Below are 22816 nucleotides of genomic sequence, written 5' to 3' on the forward strand. Positions count from 1 at the left end.
TCAGAACATTTTGTAGAGGGTATCTGTGTGACTTGCGGAATCAATGCTCACTCTTCATGTGGGTTCTTTGATTGTTTGGTGGCAGGGAGAGGAGTTTGGAAGGAAGTAAAAGATCAGTCTGCAGGTCCTAGTCTCATAATAGAAGTACAAAACTTCAACTCATGTCTCACTTACTATTTATATGCTTTTTAATATTCTGGATGCTTCTAGAGCTATCACTGTGGCCTCAGTCTGAGATTTTATTCTTAGATCGCTGTGCCTTTAGTCATCCTAACTGCATGTATATGTTGGTGTCTGACTTTGGTGTTGCCTTCAGTTTGTTCCATGGCTCATAAAGCCCCATAGGCACACTGCTTTGTGGAACCTTTCCTGATCTGCAGATTGCTTTGCTTCTGAGCACTGCTTAGGAGCTGGGAACAATGAACTATAGCCAGTCCTAATTATTGATGTGGGCATCAGCCTGTAGATCTCAATGAATATCCCTACTGTGCCTGGGGAAAAAACATGTAATAAAAAGGTATTGTAGACCAAAACATATAACAAATTATTTCTAGGGTGTAATATTTGATAAATCACTGAAGTAAAATGCATATTGGGATAGTCTCTTATTCTTAGCAGTATTTTGTAAGTCCTTCAAAAATCTAAAGGCAACTGAAACAACATGTCTGCTTGGTGAAACTGAAGCAGTAATTGTTTCACCTACAAGATGTAATTTATCAGTTTGAAGTCCGAAGAAGCCACAAGAAAGACCAAACCAAAACAAGCCAACAAAGCAATCAAAGAGCTTTAGCTCTTAGCTTAATTGGATAGAAATTGAAAGAGGAGGTAGGATATAGAAGATGTTTTATAGGCTTGGTTGAGCTATCATTTCCCTGAGCAAGGCATTTTTTAATTGGGAGCTGGAAAGCTCTGTGGGACACAAGGAAGGAATAGCCAAAGTAACTGGCTGTAGAGCAGTACACGTTGCCTTCTATAACCTTATGGGAAATAAGAAGGATGACGGAGCACTCTGTATAAAATGATGGAGATTTTCCACAAAGAGGCTACCAGACCATGCGGTTTAAGCTGCATTAATTATCCAGCAAGTTGTAATTGTTTGTGTTTTGTTTTGTTTCCCCGCTGCCTGGATAGCAACTGAGTGTAGGTTGACTCAGCATTTACCTGCTTTCTTAAAAAAACGTGCCCACTTTCCTGAAGCTAACAGGCAGTATTATTATATCACCTGGTAAAGTGTACTCACCTTGAATACTGAACATATTTTATCACTTCAGTTCAGAATGCCAGGTCTGAAAGAAAAGAAATATATGTGTGTTTGCAAGGTCAAGGTCTAGGAGAACTTCTGAGGAAAAAATATAACTTAAAGGGGAGGAAGTATTGTATGATGGTAAGTCAGCTAAGTAAAACTGCTTCAGTTTGTTCTGGATAAAACTAAAATAGCAAATGAATGTCCTTGTGCAGTGTAGTTCTGCGTATAGACTGCGTCCAACAGAGAAGTGCTGCTGACTTGTAGAGGCTGTCTTCTAAAAATTGCTAAAAACCTCCAAAACAAAAAAGGGCAAAGATGGCTCCTGCTGAGTTGGGTTGTGTGGGAATAATAACGTTCAGTTCCTGACAAGCTTCCGCGTGAGTAGGCTGGAACGTCTCAGGGAGACCTTCTTGAAAACTTAACTTACAGTGCCCTTTCATTTGGTAGGACCTTGCTTTTAGGGCAGAGCATGGGAAAAAATCCATTGCTTCTAAATTCCCAATTCCACTGCTGATGAAATGACGTGGAATGCACTAGAAATGTGAATGTCTGATATTAAATGGGTGCAGCCTTTCTGAATTAGTGCAAGATGGTTTGATGCAATGAAAGAGTTTCATGGGGAAGAGATTATTAAGTGGCCCTGATTTCTTTCTCACTGTTGCTGGTAGTTACAAGCAGTGTTACAGGAACTGGAAATGATGTTATTAAAAGTTTTGTATGCAGCACAGCCACAAAGGATGTGGCTGTGCCTAATGAGGGCAAGAGCTTGGGACTTGCAGTTAAAACTAATTTATTCAGGCTTAGTTACTGCTGTGGAATCTGGGGTCTGTGCTGCTGCTGGCCTGTGTTGAGCTGCAATATACAAAGTGTAGAATAGAGGAAACACTGATCTCCAAACGCTTGGTGAATGTGTGCCACAGATAGGTCCAATTAGTTGCGTTGTAGTAGGTTTAATCTGAGGATATAAGCAATGCCATAAAGAGACTGTCTTATCTAAGCTGTTCTAGCTTTAACATATTAGATGTATCTTACCCATTAGGGTGAATGAGCTCATAAATGTTCCAGTTTAAAGTTGCCTTCTTAGTACTTTGTAAAACATTATTGACATTATTGGTTTACAAAACCATATGTTTCCTCCTTCATTTCCTATGTTCAGATTTGTGACCAGCATTTATGCTGGGCTTGTGTGAAAACTTTGTCATGATGGTGCCAGGCGAGGGGCTGCAAGTCAGCACCAACTACAATACAATACAGCAATACTGCTGTACTGGCATGGAGCAGTGCCTGGGCAATAAAGCCTGTCTAATGGCCCAGCAGTTCCTTTCTTGTATGGAGCTGGATGTCATTTTGGTCACCTGTAAAGCCTGCAGTAAGCATGGTGCTTGGCTAGTATAGTTTGCTGTAGTAATTTGGTCCAACTTGCTCAAAAGAACTGCAGACAGCTCCAGATTAACTGTGTCATGGTGTAGCTAGCAGGTAGGCAAGGCTGGCCATGGAGTATAAAGGCACACCCTGACAGATCTGATGCAAAGCCTATTTAAGTCTGTAGAGTTATTTTTATGGAATTTAGATTAGGTGCTAAACCCTGGAAAGGCATTTAAAAGTTCCTTACCCAATAACTTTGGAATTTCCTGAGAGAGATGCAAAGTGAACCTCTTTTGGATCATCTTGCTGAGTCAATGCGAAGCCATTGACTTTGAATGTCAAAACAACTTGTATGCTACAGGTTTTGGATATTTATAAGTATTGTAGGTCAGATGTGTAATGTGACTACCTGAGTTAATCTGAAGAATGACTCAAGTGCAGTCTTGTTATTTTGGGGTGTAGTAACTTGGCTGAGCCCTTTAATGTTCCTGATTTTAATGGATAAATTACGAGACTGCTTATTTGGCTTGTCCATTGCATTTTGTTTCAGCCTGCCACCATGCTTTCTTTCCTGTAAGAGGCTCTTTGTGTGCACTCCATATGTGGACAACAGTCTGGATTAGTTACTACCCCTATATTTTTTTTTTCCAGGCTATTTCATTCTACCCCGTCACTCATCTGTGATGTGATGGGTTGGGTGGGTTGAGTGGAAGAAGGGGAAGAAGCTGCTCTGTGTGTGTGTGACCGCATTACTGTTGTTTATCCTTTGTGTTTATCCTTTGTCCTCAGGGGAAAGTGTTTCTGTAGTCTGATTTTTTTTCCCATCTCTAAGGAAATACCTCTCCATAACAAGCTTGAAACTTACTTTCAGTTTGACAGATGGAAGCAATGTCATAATGCACGTGCTTTTGGAATAGGAAGTATCTGATACTGAAATCCAAAGTTTGCATTTGTCAAGGATTTCCACTGGCTGGTATCACTGATATACATGTATATACATATATATATATATTTTGCTTCTTTTGGAGCATAACAAACTGCCTAGTGACCCATTCTCATCATTATGAAACAAACGTTTAAATACTCTAAGTGGCTTCTTTGTGATGTAAGACTTTAAATAAATGTCTCATGTGCTTCTTTGGCTCTATAGGCTGCGGTTAACAAGTCTTGTGTTATTTGACAGACACACACAGTAAATGTGAGCCTAGCTACTTCCTTAAAGAATCATTGTGTGGCAAAGAAATCCTAAACTTCTGGAGTGTTTTCTGATCTTTCACCTGTTTTTTTTCCTGACTAAAAGTTTTGGCATGGAAGCATTGCTCTGTGTAGGTGTTCCTCTGATCCTTCTGTTTTGTTCTTCACCAGAAGCATCATCATCATCCCTGTGAATTCCAAGTTGGCTGCTGCATGAATAATTAGAACCCTGCAAACAGAACTATGGTTTCAAGTGAGCGGAGCAAAAGCAGATAAAACGCTTCAAAAATTGACTTCCAGGAAGCATCTCTATACTAATAAAGCAAATGGAGAAGGCAGACAAATAATGCTGCGTATATAGCACTATTTTTAAGTTGTTTTCTGGGTGTAATTTGATGGTGTCCCAAGGCTTCCAGCCTGACTTCAAAGGTTAAATGAGTCTTGGTAGGTCTGTGTTCATGCCTGCATGTGCATGCCCAAGTGCTGCAGAGGGACTGTGTGTGTGTTTGCATGTTTGTGTGTGTTTGCAAGTGTACAAAGAATGGTCAAAATAAAAGTCCTGGGATGGAACCTCTCTGTCCTTTCACCTGGTGTTCTGGGGAGAAGCAGGATGGCACATGGAAGTCCTTCACAGCTGGGTATAGGTGTGCATGCATGTGTACGATATTTAGAAACAGAAATAGTAGTAGGGTTGCAAGTTCAAGCCCTCAAAAAGTAGAAGATGCCAGATTAAAGGTTTTCAATTCAGCTCTTTTATGGGGATTGTGTTATAATGTAACTTTCAGTTGCAGAGCCGAGTGCTTTCTCCCCTGCTCTCTGCCCTGGTTCCATGGCACGGTAGGAGAGGGAAGAGCGGAACAGTGCTGGTTGTGCCTGTTTCCAAAACCTCCAAAAGCACTTTATGCTCAGCTTCCATTCTCCTGTCCCCTTTGGGAACAAAACAAATCCAAAGCAAGCCCCAGTGCCACAAACTTTTCTAAGGGAGAAACCTTCCGATTCAGGAACTGAGTAGTAGGAAGTTTATGTGGCTTTAGGCATGGAAGTGCTGACAATGCTGTTTAGGATCGGTGTGCCTATGTCACCTATCGTAAGGAAGGTAACGTTCAACTGCGGGGGAATGTTACCTGCGAGTGTGTGTGCGTTACTGCATGAAGAAACTTGTTTATAAGCAGACAAACGCGAAGTAATCGCTTTGCCTGTATCTGGTTAGCACGGTGTACTCGCAGGGAAGAGCTCTCCTAGCCGGGCTGCCTCTGCTGGTGCCACGGGCCGCCACCAGGGGGCGCCACAGTGCTGGGCGCTGTCGGCCGCACGCCCAGGTGAGCGCGGCCGCGGGGCGGTGCGGGGATCCCCCGGGGACCTCGTTCTACTCCGGCTTTCGTAGTTATAAAGGCCAGACTTTGTGCTTTAGAGCATAAATGCCGATTCTTTTTGGGCTCGCTACATCTAGGTCTATTCTTTGTCTTTGGACAGTGCCGGCTTCTCTCTGAGCTGACTTTGCACAGATTTCAAGCACGATGTGTATACATTTCAAAACCTTCCATGTAAGTGCGGATGAGATTCTGCTTTACTTCACACCACTGTATACACTGAACAAATGTGTCTGAGTGGCAGTATGAGCTGCTTTGATTGTGACAGCATTGGCCAGTGCTTCTTCCTCTTGAAGCCAAACTTGGCAGAACCAAGCCTTAAGGTTAGAATTACATCTTTCAAATGGGATCAAAATCTGATTGGCAGAGTTTTAGTTTGTTTGTTTTTAAAGTCTGTAACCTAAACATTCAACGTCAAGGAGACTAAAACTAGGTCCCTCAACCCAATGGCTCCCCCAGTTACCTGATATGAAGCACCAGGTATCGTGGCCTGGGTGGAGTTTACGCTGTGTTCATCTTGGCTTATGCAGCTGTATTGCAGCATGTATAAATACCTCATGTTGCTTTTTAGAGGTCCTATAGTTATGTGCTCTTAGTTCCAGTGACTCCACACTGACTATACGCTCTTACTCTGATTCTAGATCCTTTCTGCCAGATAGATTTTATCAGCCATTGCTTCCTAAATCTCTGTTCCTGTTTCATCCCAACATTATCAACCTTGAATCATATGATTATTCTGAGTTGGAAAGGACTTTCAAATGTCCTCTAGTCCAGCTTCCACTGTCCCTGCAGTGAACAGGGACGTCTACAGCTTTATCAGGTTGCTGTTCATTGTGTTGCTTCTCTTCCTGGGTATTTTTTTTCCTGTGTGGTATTTAATAGTATAGCTCCCCTTTAGCAAATGCAACATCTCAGTGGCTGTGCAGACAAATGTGGCAGTTCCTTGCTGAAAGAGTTTTCTTGTTATGACTTTTCTGAAAACCACATAGATATTCCATAAGCCTTTAAGCTGAGGAGTTGGTGTACCTGTGTAAAGATACAGCCTGCAAATAAAACTTTTGTGGTGGGTTTGAGAGCCCATATATTTGGGAATGTGCTGAGGTGGAATTTAAATATGCAATAATGGCAAAATGGATGCCTTTTTTTTTCCCCAGCATTCTTGGTGTTTTGCTAACAAGTGGGGCAGGCTTGAATGTCCTGAGCTCTCCAGCTTGGGATACTGCCCACTTTTGGAATATAACATGCTTATGTTTGTATCTGGAATACAAGTGGGATTCTCATGTTCAATAATCAGAAGGAGGGAGTGTGAGTGAGGGAAACAGCTGCATGTCTCTGGCACTGCACTTTGCACGCTGACCCTCGTTGTGTAACCTCAGTGCTCCAGAAGTTTGAATCCATTTCAGGAGGTGGGCATTTATTTAGCTGGGAAAAGCGTTAGCCAGTGAATTATTCCAAGTGTATAAATAGAGTAAGGGAATCCATCGCTTGTCTGATACGAGAGTGATCTTAAGCAATAAGCACCTCTCACCCACAGTGAATGCAAGTGTATTTCAGATCATTCTGTGTTGTCTTTCTCCTTCTCCCTAAAGGGATTTTGCCAATGGCTCTGTCTAGAAGGATGATGAGAGTGGATGGCTGTGATTGCTAAGAAAAATTATTGCTATGTGGGGAGAGAAAATGCTTTAATAAAAAGAGCTTGAAGAAGATCTAGCCTGTGTCTAGGAGAGAGCAAGAAGCTATTGCAGAGCTGAAGGGGAGTGACAAAGAATGGAGGGTAGTTGTACTTTCTGGTGAAGGATTGTACAGTGGGTGAGAATCAGCCCTGAGGCTCTATTCTGTGGCTGTTGGCTTCACTTAGTTCCTGGAAGCTGAATTCCCACTGCTTGTGTTTGTAGCGAGATGCTGTGCCTGCAGGAGCCAGACAGGGAGAATCTCCCCTAAGAAAATAATTTAGTAAAGTATTCTACTTTGTGCAAGCTGGAGCATTGCAGCAGCAGCTGTAATATTGTTCCTTGTAAATGTTTTTACTCTAAGACAATTGTTCTAATGCCTTTAGATCGTATTTCATGAGGGCTTTAGCTGTAGACACCAGATGGGAGGGAGTATTTTGCTGTGTGTGAGATGGACAAACCCTTTGGGTTTTTCAAGTAAGTGCGGAATTCAGCACATGGAAGGCACTGACCTTAGTAGGTGACCAGTCTAATTCCTAATTCTACAAAGTTCTGTTCTGTCTGAAAACTGTAGTGCTCAATTACTCTCGAAAATGATAGATATCAAACAGTCTAAATGTTATGAGGTATCTTTGAGGTACCTTCAGATATTTCTGATGCCTTTTTTCTTTCTTTTTTCTTTCTTTCTTTTTTTTTTTTTTTCCTTCTGATGCTGAAGGTAATGGTGTTTATTTCAGAATTAGATGCTGGGATGCTCCTGGCTGATTGACCTTTAAAACAAAAAAAGATTGTGGAAGAAATAGCAAGGAATGGCACTTGGATTTTCTGCATGTGGCACAGCTGGCTTTGTGAGCTTCATGTGATGGTATGTTTAGACTTCTGTTTGACTCAGCACTTGGGTAGCAATCCTTTCTGTCCCACCTGCCTGAGATCTGGAGATGGATTAAATAATATTGTATATGTGAGTACTACTTGTAGCAAAGTATTGGCATACCAGGTAACAGGCTTGAGACTCTATAACCTACTCGAGGTCGCTGGTAACTGCTATTAACTATGATTTTTTAGAGTAACATTTTTCTAAGCTTACATTCGTAGGTATTGATATAAATCAGAAGCAATGACACTGATGAAATTAGTAGTTCTATATATGCAGTATACATGAGGATGAAAGTCTGGCTCGTGTGTGTATATACATATGGACACACAAACAGACAGGCTTTCTTGGAGTTGCACAAGGACTCTACAGGATAGTCCTAGAAATTGTCTAACAAGCAGCACCAGCAGTAGCAAAAATGTGGGCCTTGCATCGAGACCATCCCATCAGCCACTTTCTTTGCTTAGAATTTCTTAGTAATCTGATGTTGTTCTTGGCTGCTTTCTGTTGAGGCAGCACTGTAACAGAATCAATAATGGCCTGATGCCTCTAGCAAAAGATTGAGCTTTTGTAAAGAAACTGACATACTGGCTTAGATGTGCTACAGAAATGGACGGGGCAGGAGCTGCAAGGCAGAGCTTTCTGTTGCAGGAGGGCCTCTCTATTAGCAGGTGTCCTTGACACCAAAGCCGTTCCACCCCTGTTTAACACACCCCAAACAACAACAGAACATTGCACTCCCAACAAATAGCTCCCACCTTTAGTGGAGCTGTTTCTATGTAAAAGATTTTAGCAAAACAGCTATCTCTGTGTAGGAGTATCAGTAAAATTCTGAAGGAGGTACTTCTGGTCTGAGAGTCTGTTTGGATTAGGGAAATATGTACCAATTTAGCTTCACAGGTACAAGTTGTTGAGGAGACTTAGGCAGGAAAATCAGGACTGGCTTCTGTATGACTTTGTGACTTTAACTGCAATTACTTCAGTAAATTCCTAAGATCTATTTTGTGTTATCCCAGTACCTCGTGTCCACCAAGATTTCCATGAGCCTGCCAGCTTTAAAGACAGGCTTGACCTAAACTGGTATTTAAGCAGGTCAGTCAGTGCCTTTCTGTTATTTCCCTCCTCTACCAAAATAAAGTTAGATGGGAAACATAAAAACAACTTCGGGACGCTTTTAAAACTCCTACTATTTAGCAGGTTTTAAAAGAGAACTAAACCACAAGCATCTTATTTCCTCCTTACTTGTTTTCCTCTGGTGTTTGGCCAATCAATGCAATAAAATGAGCTTAATGCCTTCTTACTCCCTCACTAGTTTTAAACTGCTGTTTACACTGATTATTTTCCCTTCCACCTTCACCTACACATCAGGTTTTATTTTTCTTACCGTGAACTTTTACATGTAGAAAGATATTTTGAGTTATACGGTGGCAAGATTTCAGTCTTCCTTTTGTACCCAAATTCTTTGGGAAGTAAAAAGGAAAAAAAAAAGGAAGGAAAGAAAAAGTAAAGTTACAACACAGTAATCATTTTGTATTTCCATGGAAGAGAGGCTGACAGCACTGACGGTTTTGTCAAATAGTGACAATAAATATCTGATAAATATTAATTAAAAATGTTGCAAGGTGAGAGAATTTCAGATTAAGTTTAAGTTTCAGTGTAGTGTAATTTCTTTATGTGCTGCAACAGTAACCTGCTTTATCCTTCTTCCAATAGCATCTGTTCCTTTAGCCCTGTAAGATCTGAAATACATTTTAAATACGAGAAAATAAATCCAAATAATGAAAGAAAACGGGTGTTCCCAAGCTGTGTCTGCACGGCTCAATTCTGCCTACAGTTTAAATAAATATTAAAAAAAACACCACAGTGGAGTCACTGGATAAGTTACAGACAGATATTCATTCCTTTATGTGAGGTGGTCCCATCAATAATGAGGTAAAGGTGCAGCTCTTCCAATCAAGTGCTAAATTCCAAGTTAATGCCCTTTGAGCCAATCTGGCAACTTGGTTTTTCTTTGAGTTGTTAACTTTTCTTTTTCAGGTAGAGTTCTATTGTGGTTTGTTATGCTTGATCTAAATGTTAAACCTGTCTGTGAACCATAATAACTATAGTGTGTCCTCGGTGTTTATGAGAAAGGAGAAAGAGCACAGAATTAAAACTTTGGGAAGTCAGAAGGAGGGCTGCAATGAAGCCAGCCCCGAGGTTTCAAAAAGCTGATGCTGTACTTATGGAGGGGAATTTTAAGCAAGCAAGAATAAAAAATAAAACTGGAGGCCACCTTTTAAGAATGTGGTTCCCAAAGTTACGAAGAATGAATCATCGGCGCCGATTTTTATGCTGTGTAGCTCCATAGTTATCTTTGTTATGCTGACTGTGTCAGATTATTGGTGATGTGTCTGCAGAGGGCTGCTGTTGAGTCTGTAACATTGACACCCTGATACCGTCCTCTCCTCTTTCAGCTAACTCAACTATTGGGAAAGATCAAAGAAAAGGAGGAGGAGGGCTGACAAGAACCAGTGTATGAGATGCCTGCAAAGCTTTAAATAAATAAAAGGGAGTTAAGACTTAGAATCTGTTGCAGGATATCTGTGGATGTGGGGCCCTGTTTTGCTGTAACAAATTAAGTCCTCTCTCACAGAGCACGCTATCATGCTTGTATCTTTGTGAATCCCATCCTTTGAATATGAATATGTTTGAGCAAAGCACGGTTGTATATTACTAGGCATATCTGGAAATATTAAAGCTAAAAAAACCCCTGTGGCTTCTGGTAGACTACCAACTGCTTCTTTTGTTTCCCTGCGTAGCAAAATTAGATTAGTGGCTTTCAGTGTTAGTATGTAGTTTGTTTCACTTTCCAATTCACGAGAGTTGAGGAATGTGTAAGCAAGAGCCTAACCTTGCCTCCCTCTGGAAAAGAACAACTTCATGAAAACTTAAGATAAAAGGGAAAATAGGAGACAATGAGTGGAGGGTAAAACTTTCACAGCAAAAGGTCCTTGGCTTAAAATAAGGCTCTGTGGGATGAGCAGGAATGTTTTTGGCCCCTCGCAGGGGGGCCAAATTTGTGTTGTGCAAATAGTAAAAACATTTGAGATAGGGGTAGTTCAGGATGGCTGCAGTATGATCTCTAAGATGTGACACTTCCACTGCAGTGGAAAGGATCCTGTTCTTCTCCTACTTAGTTCTATGTGCTGCGAGGTGAGGATGTAGATTGTGCCTTCTGAAGCTCTGCTTTCACCAGCCCCACAGGATCAGAGTGCTTTAGGCATTGTGTTAATGCCAGAGATTGCACTGTGCTATGTCAAAACCTACCTTCCATTTTTAATGGTGAGAGTTGTCTGTCCAAGCAGTTGGCAGCCATTCATTAAAAATAAACCAATATTGTTTTCCTTTAACACTAAATGTCTTTACAGTGCATACATTTCCTTGAAGCCTCCTTGGGCTGTTTTTGGTAGGTTTGAATCAAACTATCAGAAGTTAAATGGGAGTGTAACAACCATGAAGTTGGAGCTCAGTGGGTATGGAAGTGAGGTATTTCAGATGCGTGGGGCTTGAACTGATGCTCATGCATGGTTTAGGTCCATGTTGACGGTATTGATTTGTGAGTTGCAGTAGCCCAAAACCAGAAGACAAATGAATATAAAACCTTAGTTTGTGAATAATCAGTTGATGATGGAGTGCTGTGTGTATGTGAATATGGAGCTCTCTGTGGTATCGTTTGTTACATTTTGTAACAGTTCTCTTACTTTCAACTGGTAAATCAGTGAATAAGTTATGTAGGTCACTGTGAGTGTGCTGTCAGTCAGTGCTCTGTGCCTTCTTTACAGCTAAACCAGTAAACTAAATGCTGTTCAATTCTCCATTAAACATGCTATAGGAAAGCTAGGTGTGAGCAAGATTGAATGTCTCCATCTGCACAGGTGGAACAGGAATGGGCTCTGATGTGGCCGCTTTGCACTTGGCCTGCTGGGACCCCTCTGAGCAGGGTGGCTCTGACGTGCTCCTCTGGCTGGTAGCTGTGGTGGTTATTGCTGCTTGGTGTGCCTGCTGGTGGCTGATATAGGCCCAGTGCCCACATGGCAGGAGCAGAAAGGGAAGGAGGGGTGTTGCAGGAGCAGGAGAAAGCCGCTCTCCCCGCAGAGTGTGCCAAGATCTCTGTGCCTGCAGAGCAAGAATAGGTCTTTATCTCCGTCCAAACAGGGTCAGAGGGGCTCAATACACTTCTGAGAATGACCTCAAACAGGTTTGTTTTAATTCTCTGAAAGCATCACCATTTTGTATTAGGGTATCTCAGGACTTCCTAGAGCACAGCTGGATGTCGGTGCCTTCCCTCAGCAGCCCAGCACTGCCTCCAGTTCTGCAGCACTGTGTGGTTTTGGGCTGAGTTTCTTTTCACATGAAGCAAAGGAGTAGTTATCCCTCAAGTGGATACTTGCCCATCCTGGGGTAAATGATAACATTGGGATCATTTTTGTCACCGGGTGAATAGCACAACAGTGCATCAAACCAGAAATCTCTGTGGCAGTGGGACGTGATTCAGGTCACTGGTTGAGGGTCACCAGTTGAGCTGCATTCAGACCCATTCATTTTCGTGCAGCATGCATAGCAACGTGTGCTTGTGAGAGCTCGGCAGTTTGTGGTTAGCTTTTCCTGTGAGCAGTGTGAGTACCGAACAGGGCTTTCTGCAGTTACAGTCAATGTCACCTGGACCACTACTATACCATATAATATAATGCAATATGATAATGGAAACGTTCTTGAAGATTGCTTCCCAGAACCGTGGTTAGGATACATCTCGGCAGTCTGGCAGCTCTCCAGCTGACAGGAAGCTTATTTCTCCTGTAACCAAGTGTCTCAGATAGGGGAAGATGGTTCCCTCCGGGAGCACACGGTGGGCAGGTTGGCCTTGGAGCTGCAGCAGGTGCTGCCTTGGGAAAGGGGACTCTGGCAAAGCTGCTGGATCCTGCAATACTGGGAAAGTGATACATTGCTCTTTCCCCTTATCTGTATGTAATAATTTCTGTACCTCTCTGTTGTTCATCTCTCAGCCTTTTCTCTGCTGCCCACACATTAGAAAGTTTTATTTTGACAAACAGTTGGGAGAGATTTAGTTTTTCTGCCCTTGCAAAGCTCATCCCATGAGCTCAGCAATTGCTGTTTTCTCTGTGTTACACCTGAACATCTCTCAAACATTTACTTCCATTCTTTCATTAAGTTGTGGATCGGGCTACCCTCTGTAGGCTTATCTTGCTCCTGCGATGGGAATGATTTAACTGCGTGTAGCTGAGTTTCCTCCAGTTTTATGAATGCGAGGATTGGAGAGGCAGGCTGCTTCTTGTTTCTGGATGGACAGAGGTGCCCGAAGGGAGGGGAGTCCTTCGGGAGGGACGGGGCGGGAGCTGCTGGCTCGGACCGTGCCCGTTCCATTCCGGCGCTGTACTCCGAGTGGCGCGGAGTTCCAGCCCGCCGCTTCCTTCGGGCGCTCTGCCGCCCTTCCCAATTCCTTGCGAGCACCCCGTGTAGCGGCAGGTGGCCGCGGGCTCCCGGGACTCGTCCCCGCCGCCGTCCCGTCCCGGGAGCGGCCGGGGCGGGGCGTGTCGGTCATCGCGGCCGGTCGTTACGGTTATGTAAGGGCTCGGGGCCGCGGCCACCCGACGCGGGAGGGAAATTCCTGGGGGGGGGAGAAGCGGCTCCCGGGGGCCGGGCGGATGGCGGTGCCGGCCCGGCGGGAGGGCGGCGGGCGGGGCGGTGTCCCCGGGGGCGGCCCCTGCCAGGATCCGCCCGGCCGCGTGCCCCGCGCGGGCGCTGCCCCTTTAAGGGCCGCTCGCCGCCCGCTCCACAGGCAGGAGCGACCTCTGGGCTTTGACAGCTCCCCTAATAACTAGCAGCGCTACGGCCCCGCCCGCGGAGCACGATTGGGCGGCGGGCCGGCACGACCCGCGCCGATTGGCCGGGCGCTTCCCCTGAGCGAACCTTTAGAACTCCGAGACACAATATTCTGTTACATTGTAGCAAAATGGCGACTGTCATTCACAACCCCCTGAAAGCGTAAGTAGGGCTCAGACCCGCACACGCTCCGCGTGGTTCCGCTACGAGAACGGCCGCCCTCCCGCCTCGCCCGGCCCCGGCTCCCCGCCTCCTCGCGCGGCCCCGGCTCGGCGGCTCCGGGCGGGCGGCGCGTCCTGCGGCCCCGGTCGGGGCGCACCCGCACCCGCACCTGGCGGCGTCCCGCGGGGTCCGGCGGCGGCCGGGGCGGGGCGGGCGGCGGGGAGCGACGAGCCGCGGGGTTGCGGGGTGCGGCGCGGGGCAGCGGCGCCGTTTGCGCGGAAGGCTCCGAGCGGCGGGGAGTTGGTGCCGCTCGCGGCTCGGGAACGGGCGCCGGGGGCGGGAGGGCGACTCGGCTGCCGCCGCCACCCGGGTCCCCGTCCTAAGAGGGACGCGGGGTCGCTCGCCGTCCCCCCTGCTCTCCTCTGGCGTTTCCCTCGGGTTCCGGCGCGCGGCTAATCCCGGGGCATTAGGGAGAGCGCGACCCGGCGCCGCGTAACCTCCCGCGGGAGAGTTGTGCCTCCCGGGGCAGCGCTCCCGCGGACGGAGCGCAGCGCAGCGCGGACACCTGGCGGCGGCGCTTCCCCGCACTTCTCAGCCGCGCGGAACGGAGTCCGGAGCCGAAGTGAGGGCTGCGGGATGGCTCCGCTTTCTTTTCTTCTGTTTCTTTTTTTGTTGGTTTTTGACTCGCGTCCCTCCGGCTGGAGTTGGCAAACCGCTCGGAGGTGGTTCCGGGGACTCCTGCCGCCGTCTCTCCGCAGTCTGCGGGGAGGATGAGCCTCGGGCTGCGGAAAGGTGCTGACACGTTTGCCGGCTCTCCCGCTCCGTCCTGGCAGAAAACCTTCGCTTTCATTTCGCGTGCGCTCCGCAGCGCCCACACGGCCGCGGGCAGCGGCAGTGCAGGTGCCCCGCGCTCCTTTAAGGGGATCCCGGGGCTCAGCACCCGCCGCCGCCGCTCTCTGGACCCGCGCCGCCCGCAGCAACTTGTCGCGCTGATGCCCCGGGCGCTCCGTCCCGCTCGCAGTTCTCGCCCGGCTTCCGGAGCCGCTCTCAGCGGGCAGCGCTCCCCGGGAGCCCCGGGTCGGGGGGAGAACGGGCCGCCCCGGCCCCGCCAGGCTGAGCCGGGAGGGCAGCGGAGCTCGGCTCCTCTCGCGCGGCGTGGGAGAGCGCGAACAATGGGCAGCTCGTCTCCCTGCCTGCACAAGTGCTGCGCTGCTGAGCGGGGGAAGCGGGACCGGCACGAACTGCCCGGCACCACCTGCGTTTTTATATCGAGAAGTTGTTTAATAAAACATTTTATAATTTCCACTCATTCTTTAAAGTTGCTGGTTGGGGAAACAATACGCACGTAAATAAATTATGCACGGGATAAATTAGGACAAAAGCGGTAGGACGCATAATAGGGGAAAGGACGTAGAGCACAACGTTTTATCCTCATGTGTCCTCCCTGACAATGAAAGGGAGCCGAATGACATTTGCATTTATCTGCGTTTTGATTGTATCTGAAAACCCACAAACGCCCCCTACAGAAACTGCCCGCACAAAGGTTTCGCTCCGAGCCGGGGACAATGTCGGGACCGAGACATCCCGGCTCAGGTGTCCGCAGCTCCGGTTGTGCCGCCCGTCTACGGGTGCCCAGAGCTCAGTTTCTCTCCGGCACTTGGACACATGTGTAGCCTCGTTTGTGCTGCGCTGCTCTCGGGATAACGTGCTCCCGTGTACCTGAGCGTCCCTGAGAACGCGCTGCACGGAATAGCGCGGTGCGTGCAGTCCCCCGGCTGTGATGGGCGCTCCCACGTTCAGCTCGCCTCTCTCTCTGCCTCTTTTCTCACTTGCTGGTTCTCTTCGGGGGCTTTCATCCCTCTGCTCTTATCCCCCTCGCTGCCTCTGTCTGTCTGGTCAGCCCGACACAATCGCCTGCTATTTTTGCCATCCAGCACCTTGCTCACCTACACGGTGCTCCGAGGCAAAAACGGCAGAGATGTGAGCGTAACAGATCTGCGAAGAAAGGGCAGCAGGTGTCTGGATAAACACAGAGTTCTTTGCCTGCAGAAAAGGCAGCCCTCAGTGTGCTGATGGGCAGCAGTGGGCTAGAAATGCTGCATTCATTGTTGGGTACCTATCTCTATTTCTTCTTTCCGTCTTCTCCTTTGGATATCTTAATGTGGAGATGTTCGAGTGGGGCAGCAGAAGGAACAAATGCAATGAAGTGGTATTCTGAATGACTTAAAGTGTCAGTCAGAAATCTCAGTGGGCTTTGTAAACATTAATTAATTAAACCTCTCATCACCCCTGTGAAGAAGGGATTATTGCCTTTGTTTTGTGGATGACTAAACTAGGACAAAGTGGTTAAGAAACTTTCTGAATTGAAGATCAAGTCTAAAGCACAGCAGTGCAGCTTCCAGCCTTAGCAGCCAGCCACATTTCCTCCACTCCTGCCTGACTAGAAATGTGCATACGGTACCATAATGTATTTAATGTAATTAAGATCTTGTAATTTACAGAGCTCGATCTAGAAGTGGAGCTGATTTCCTCCACCCTTTCTCAGTCTGTACTCCCACAGCTGACTTTTCTTTCAGACTGTCAGTTAAATGCACTCCCTGGAGCACTCGCTCAGCTGCTGCTGCTGTCTTTTCGGCACGAGGTCGCCCCGCTGCAGCTCTGCCCCAGTGCACACAGAAGGAGCTGCTGCTGGCTGTGTCCCAGTGTCCCATTGCGGTGCTCTCCCTCCTTTGGCTCTGCCAGGCTATGGGATGGAGACTAACCCGTCCTTGGCTGGCTGTGCTGTTGGACAGCCCTGATGTGCTTGGGGAGGTTTATTCCCAGCCAGGTGGTTGGGAACCAGCTTGAGACAGCCTGCTGAGCGCAGTGCTGGAGCTGACCTTACAAACCCTCCTGGCCTTGTCTGTAGCTGCTCTGCTGCAAGCACGTGGCAGTGGTCAGTTTTCCAATTGCTGTGCCGGTTGGATAGAATCGCTCTGACAGGCAGCTCTGACCCTGGTGGACCACTGACCTTCAGTGTTACGATGGGTTCTGTGGCATGTGGCACCAGTGGAAAAAGGTCTGTGCTCACCTTGCTTAGTGTCAGCAGCAGGTGTTTGGGCCCTGTATGACATGAGTGTTTTGTGTTAGCTTGAGCTCGACTTCAAGCTCAGGACACAGAACTGGAAATTTCCATACCCTCTTACCCACCCCTGAAACAACCCTACAGTGTGGCTGAGTGCTGATGGAGACAACTCATCTATCTATTTATTTATTTATTTATTGTGTGGATGTTGTTGCATAAGCATCTGGTTGCTAATTCTTAGTAACAAAGTATGATGTGCAGTGCTTCTTCCAGCAGGTGGAAGCAAAAAGATAGATGGACAGTTAGGTTGCCAGTTCAGCATTTGCAAGTGATGTGAAGGTGATTTTAATGTGGCTTTGCAGAAGGGAGCGTTCTTCTGCTTGACAGAACAGGGTTGTTGGATACATTAAATCATGTACCAAAGTCTCTACAATGTGGCTCTGAAGTCTCTTAAAAACATAAATGAGCCCCAGCGTGACACATTTCAAGCCAAGACTGCTACCCACATGAACACCCTTTTCTGTATCCCAGCACCACTCTTCAGGGAAAATGATGGATGAATGTTTTTGTATTAATGCAGGGAAACATGAGCTTAAGAACAAAGTTGCTGGAGATGGGAGGGGGAGGGGAGAAGCCAAATCCTGAAGACCTGAGGATGTGCTGCTCTGAATGAAGAGAGCCAGATGAATGCGTTACTAGTTACAGTGTTTATCTGGCCACACAGTAACTTGTGTGTGAACAGCTTTTGTAGAGCTTTTGAGAAGTTGTTCCGCTAGTAAGAATGAATGGAGCCACTTGTGACATAAAACTCTCACTGAAAAAAAAGAAATAAAAATAAAAGATTTTAAAAATACATCCAGGAGGTGAAATGGGGTTCTGTCCTCAAGTGCTGGTGGACTCCAGGGAATGTAATGGGGCACACCCAGTGTGTAGCCTCATGGAAATACACTTCTTCCTCTGCTTTCCTCAAACTGGAAGCATGGCTTCCTGGGGGTGCTTTGTCTATCTTGTTGACTGTGCCTCTGCAGTCTAGAAAGGAGACATTCCAGATTCTTAGAATTACTGTGTGCTGAGGCTGGTGTTTTCTCACCCTGCTTTCTCTTTCAGATTGAAGATGAATTTCTTTTGCTTGGCACCTCAATTTTACAATCTAGGAATTCACTGTGCGCTCACCCTGTATGTGATGTTGCCTTGAGTAAGAACAGTTCCTATGCTGTTCATCCCTGAGGACTTGTTGGAGCAGGACAAATGTGCTCTGGGAGCTGACACTCTTTCTCTTGACCAAACAGAGCCCTGACCTGGGGATCTCCAGGCTCAGGTGTCACATTGCCCCAGGAAGAGGCAGTGCTACATGTGGTCCAGACTGGGGCTGCATTGGGGTGCATGGCGCTGCTGGCATTTACATTGGGCACAGACTATGATTTGCTGATTACTTCTTTCATGCAGGTTCCAGTTTTATCTTTGGTTTGTTTCTTTTAAGGTGATCAGTTTTAAAGGGATGTCATTAATGCAATCCTGGAGAAAGCATACTTATAAAATGCCCATTTTAATGTTTTTCAAGGGGAAGTGCTTCTTTCTTCTCTTTAAAAACTTCTCTGGTGGAAGAAGCCCCAATATTCTGGACCAGTATGTGAAAAGCAGAAAGTGATTTCTCTGTCAAAAGAAAGAAGAAAACTCTCTGCTGCTTTTTAAGTGTCTAAACCAAGTTATGTGCAACAAATAGCCCAAGTAACTGACTCAATGCTGAATGTTTAAAATTCTTATTTATCTTTAATGACCTGAACTATTAGAAGTATGAGCCTCCTATACTCTTTTTTCCCCCCTTCCCATTGTTATATATGGTTTATTTCCCAGCAGAGTGTATTTTAACCACAGATTCCCAGCAGATGTTTCAGAGAAGAATAATGCGGTATCTCGGCGGCTGCTGGCCAATATCCCTCTCACCCTCATCTCCTCCAGCATGGGACTAGTGAGGCTGTGTCAGCATGTGGCTCAGCTTTCAGTTTACCTGCCTGGCTGGGTGCGGTTTGAGCTGCAGCCGCACGGAGGGTTTTGCTGGCACCCTGGTGCTCTTGAGGGAGGCTCTGCTGGGAGCCACCTGAGCAGCGTGAGTGGGGCAGGGATGGGTGTCGATGAGTGTGCATTGGGGTGGCTGTGATCAGCATGCGTGAGCTTGCCAAGCCCTGAGTCATTAATTTGGCGTTCTGCTGAGCTGTAGCTGGGAGAGAGTCCCCTGCTCAGATGCTGATGGGGACACTGACTCCATCAGTGTTGTTCTGCTGGGGAGAAAGGCTGGAAGTGACACCTAGGGTCTCAGTCCCCTAAGGCAGAATGGAGCCAGCCTGGATCAGAGAGGATCACCTCTCCATTCATGCAACACAGTGCACGTATCAGGCTTTGACATCTGATAACACTGTCCTTGCTTTCTGTTAATATGAATAAATCAGTATATAATGCCAACTGTAATGAAGTAATGTGCATATTAAATCTAAATATGTGAAAGAAAGGAACTCTACATAATTTAGTTTCTTCCCCCTTGTTTCTTGCCAGACCCCTCATCGTTTTGGCTCTTTTATGTGTTATAAAGAGTGCTCTGGTTGGGGTAATGATTACGTTATTTGGGCTCCTGATTTCTTTAGTGAAGACTGAATTCTCTACAAACATGTGGCTTTAATGGCTTTTGCTTTGTGGGGCTTCAAAATCTAAATCTGTTAGATGGTGCAAAGAAAATCAGGTGCATAGCAGAGAAATAAGGCTACATCCCGAGCTGGTTAATGCCAGCCTGCCCTACCGCATCAGCTGGCACTGCTGATGTGATCTGATCAGATGCGGGCATGCTACTCCTGCCAAAACACAAAGCACAGTGCTTATGCTGCTTTTCTGCTTGGAGTTGGCTTTGTGCTAGCCACAGGAAGATAGATTATGCCTGTTGGAATAAAATTACCTCTTCAAAGTATTTTGAGCATTTTTTTACACGTTTTGGAAGAGTAAGTGAGCATCAGTTCAGTGCATTGTGTCATACAGCTGTGAAATTTTTGGTCTGGTTCTAGCAGTTCTGCAGTTTGTAGTGTTTGTAGCCTCACGGCTCCACAGCCCAACATCTGATTAGTCAGAGATGGGGGAAAAATTGAAATGAATGGAGCTGTATTCCAGATAGGAACGATGTAAATGGAGGTTCAGAAAGCTGTTTTACTGCTAATCTCATTTGGTCTTGACCACAAATAAAAGCTGCATCATACTTGAAGTTACTGTTCTATGAGTTCTGTGATATCAGAATCAGAAATGTATCAGATATATATCAGAACGATATCAGAGCCCACTTAGATCTATCTACAAGCTTACCCTGGTGACATTTAAAAAATTTTTTTTTAAAGAAGGATTTGGAAGATTGTAGGTTTCTGTGTTTTCTACGGGCTCCTTTTCCTTTCAGCTTTTAGTTCATTAATGTATACCTGTTGGTGTAAGATATAGAACAGACTGGGATCATAGCTCTGAGGTCAGCACTTTTTATAGCTGGCCTAGTGCAGGTTAGCAGCCAGGAGAGGTGTGCTGGATGAGGGCTGGTAATGGGAAGCCTCTGCGGTGAGCTCTTTCTCCACAGGTGTGGTTCAATTGAAGCACTTTTACTGCTTCCTGGAACCTGACTGATGCCCAAACATTACTTTTCAGAGGTGCTTCTCCAAAAAGGGACGTGACCTCTGTCAGTCGTGGTTATGAAGTCTCCAGTGATTGAATTGCATGTGAGTGAATGTGATGTTAAAACTTCATCAGGTCCAATAGGGCCCCAAAGACTTCTCCTTTCTTTCTGTTCTCCTCTGGTGCAAATGGATAGGAGCTTCAGCAGTTAGCTGGTCATCAGCTGATAGCAAACAGGCATTCACGAGGCTGAAATCTAACAAAAAATGTTTATGGGGAATTATGTGGAAAACCCTTCTCAATTTCACGTCACCAGCCGTGATTCATTGTTGTTGATAAGCTCAGCTAGATGTTTTATCTTTCCTTAGCTTTCCTCTCCCCTGCCTCTCAACCTCTTTCCCCCATTGACCTCTACAGCAGAGTCCTAGCTGTTGATTTATCAGGGCAGGCTAGCTCAGCACTGTGTGGAGATTGCTTTTAATTAACTCTCTTCGTTTTTTCCAACCTTCAGGGAGCAGCAACCCTTTAATGATTTTAATATTTTATCTGGATTTATACCCACCTTAGGTGTTGTTTGTTGCTCTGCTTCCTCACGTGTTCTTCCCGAGCCATTTTCCAAAATGAGATGTTTGTTTCAGGTCCCTCATATAGAGTGAGCCAGAGTGTTTTTAATGGCTCCTGAACTGGGAGGATGGCTCCTTATGACCAACTGTGGTGTTTGGAGGTGGGTGGGGAGTTGGAGGTGATGCATTTTGGTGCTGTCCTGGAGCAAGGCTCCCTCCAGAGCTGTGCCTCACTGTGCATGGAGCGGCAGCTTTGTTCTTTGGTGGCGATGTGGCAGATGAAAGCCTGCCGAATTAAACCTGACTCCTCATTGTTTTTTGTGGTCAGAGTTGTGAGCTTATTCTTACAGCCAGGTATGACTCTCAGGCTGAGTAAAGTACATGCTAATGTAATGACCTGTTGCTAAAATGTCCTTAACTTCCTTTGCATGAATATAGGTCAAAAGGAGATTCCTTATTTACCAGCAAAAGACTTTTTTTTTGCCATCTATGAATAGTTCTGCCAAGTGAGATTTCTTCAGGCTAATCATAAAACAGGTAGACAAAACTTATTCCACCTATATTTTTTTTCTTCTACTGAGAAGAGGCTGAGGGAACTGGGATTATTTAGCATGGAGAAGAGGAAGCTCAGAGGAGACCTTAATGTTATAGAGTACAGTGACCAGAAAGGAGGTTGAAGTGTGGTGGGTGTCAGCCTCTTCTCCCAGGAAACAGCAACAGGACTAGAGGGAATGGCCTCAAATTGCACCAGGGCGTTCAGGATGGATATATACCACTCAGAAAGAGTGGTCACACTCTGGCACAGGCTGCCCAGGGAGGTGGTGGAGTCACTGTCCCTGCAGGTGTTCAGGAAATGTGAAGGTGTACTGAGGGACGTGGTTATCAGGTATAGTGGTGATGAGTCAATAGTTGGACTAGATGACATTAGTGGTATTTTCCAACCTTAACGATTCTATGATTCTATGAATTAGAAAAAAAAATGTTATCTGTAATCTCAAGAATGTGGTAATTTCATTCTAGAGCAGGATAACACTTTATAATCATACTCAAAGTAAACATCGTAATCCCTTTTGTGGGATTTTTTTCTCAGTTCTTCTCATGGAAGGAATGGCATAACTAAATGATTTGGTTAGTGTCACACCATCAGCTGCTGACATTTGGAGGTTTAGAAATCCTGTTTCTTTGCTTTGAGCGTTGAGTGTTAGGCAGTATATGAATGATATGAATGAAGTGAAAGGGAATCCTTCCTGCTTAGCAGGTCCTTGGTCCAGCTGATATCAGGAATAGTGGGGAAGTAAACTAAGACTGTCTGCCTGTTTCTGATAGGGAGAATTAACTGAGGAATGCCATGAAACAATCCTTAATGAGAGTGCTTATGGGCTGGTGGGGAGCAAAAATTCTACCACCAAAATGAAAGGAATTACACTAAGTGGTAAGTGGTTAAAAATATATCCTCCCTGCATTTAAAAATATCCATGCTGCATACCAGATAGCCTGTTCAGTATAATTAATGCATTGAATCCATAGACACTGATGTGAGAACAGTGACTCAATTTATTTTACAAGGCTACTTATAAGTATGTGGAAGTGGAAACTACTTGTAAGTATGTAGAGCGTGTTTGTCCAAATGGGAAAAGAAGCTGAGAAGTTCCCAAATCTAGTCCTCTGATGGAGGAAAATGTCTCTGATAGGCTAGTTGAGAGGAATATGATGCTGGGTGTTGCTTATAAAAAACTGGTGGTGCAGCACTTTGTCGGGTCACGTATGTCATCTGGTCCGTGGTTTGTGT

General features: G+C 45.8%; 1 protein-coding gene across 8 annotated transcripts in view; it reads left to right on the plus strand.

Annotated features, from left to right (window-relative positions):
* Positions 1 to 13556: 13556 nt before the first annotated feature.
* The window catches only part of DPF3 (double PHD fingers 3), a 158294-nt gene continuing 149034 nt past the window's right edge, over positions 13557 to 22816 (plus strand). For all 8 annotated transcript variants that reach the window (XR_014946611.1, XR_014946612.1, XM_015864660.3 and 5 more), the window contains exon 1: positions 13557 to 13764. Coding sequence is in view for 6 of the 8 variants with exons in the window: in XM_015864660.3 (XP_015720146.1) it covers positions 13733 to 13764 (32 nt within the window). In the remaining 2 variants the exon portion in view is untranslated. The remainder of the gene's footprint in view (positions 13765 to 22816) is intronic.

Source organism: Coturnix japonica, chromosome 5 (assembly GCF_054131305.1).
Source record: "Coturnix japonica strain WE chromosome 5, WE-NBRP24, whole genome shotgun sequence".
Taxonomy (NCBI): domain Eukaryota; kingdom Metazoa; phylum Chordata; class Aves; order Galliformes; family Phasianidae; genus Coturnix; species Coturnix japonica.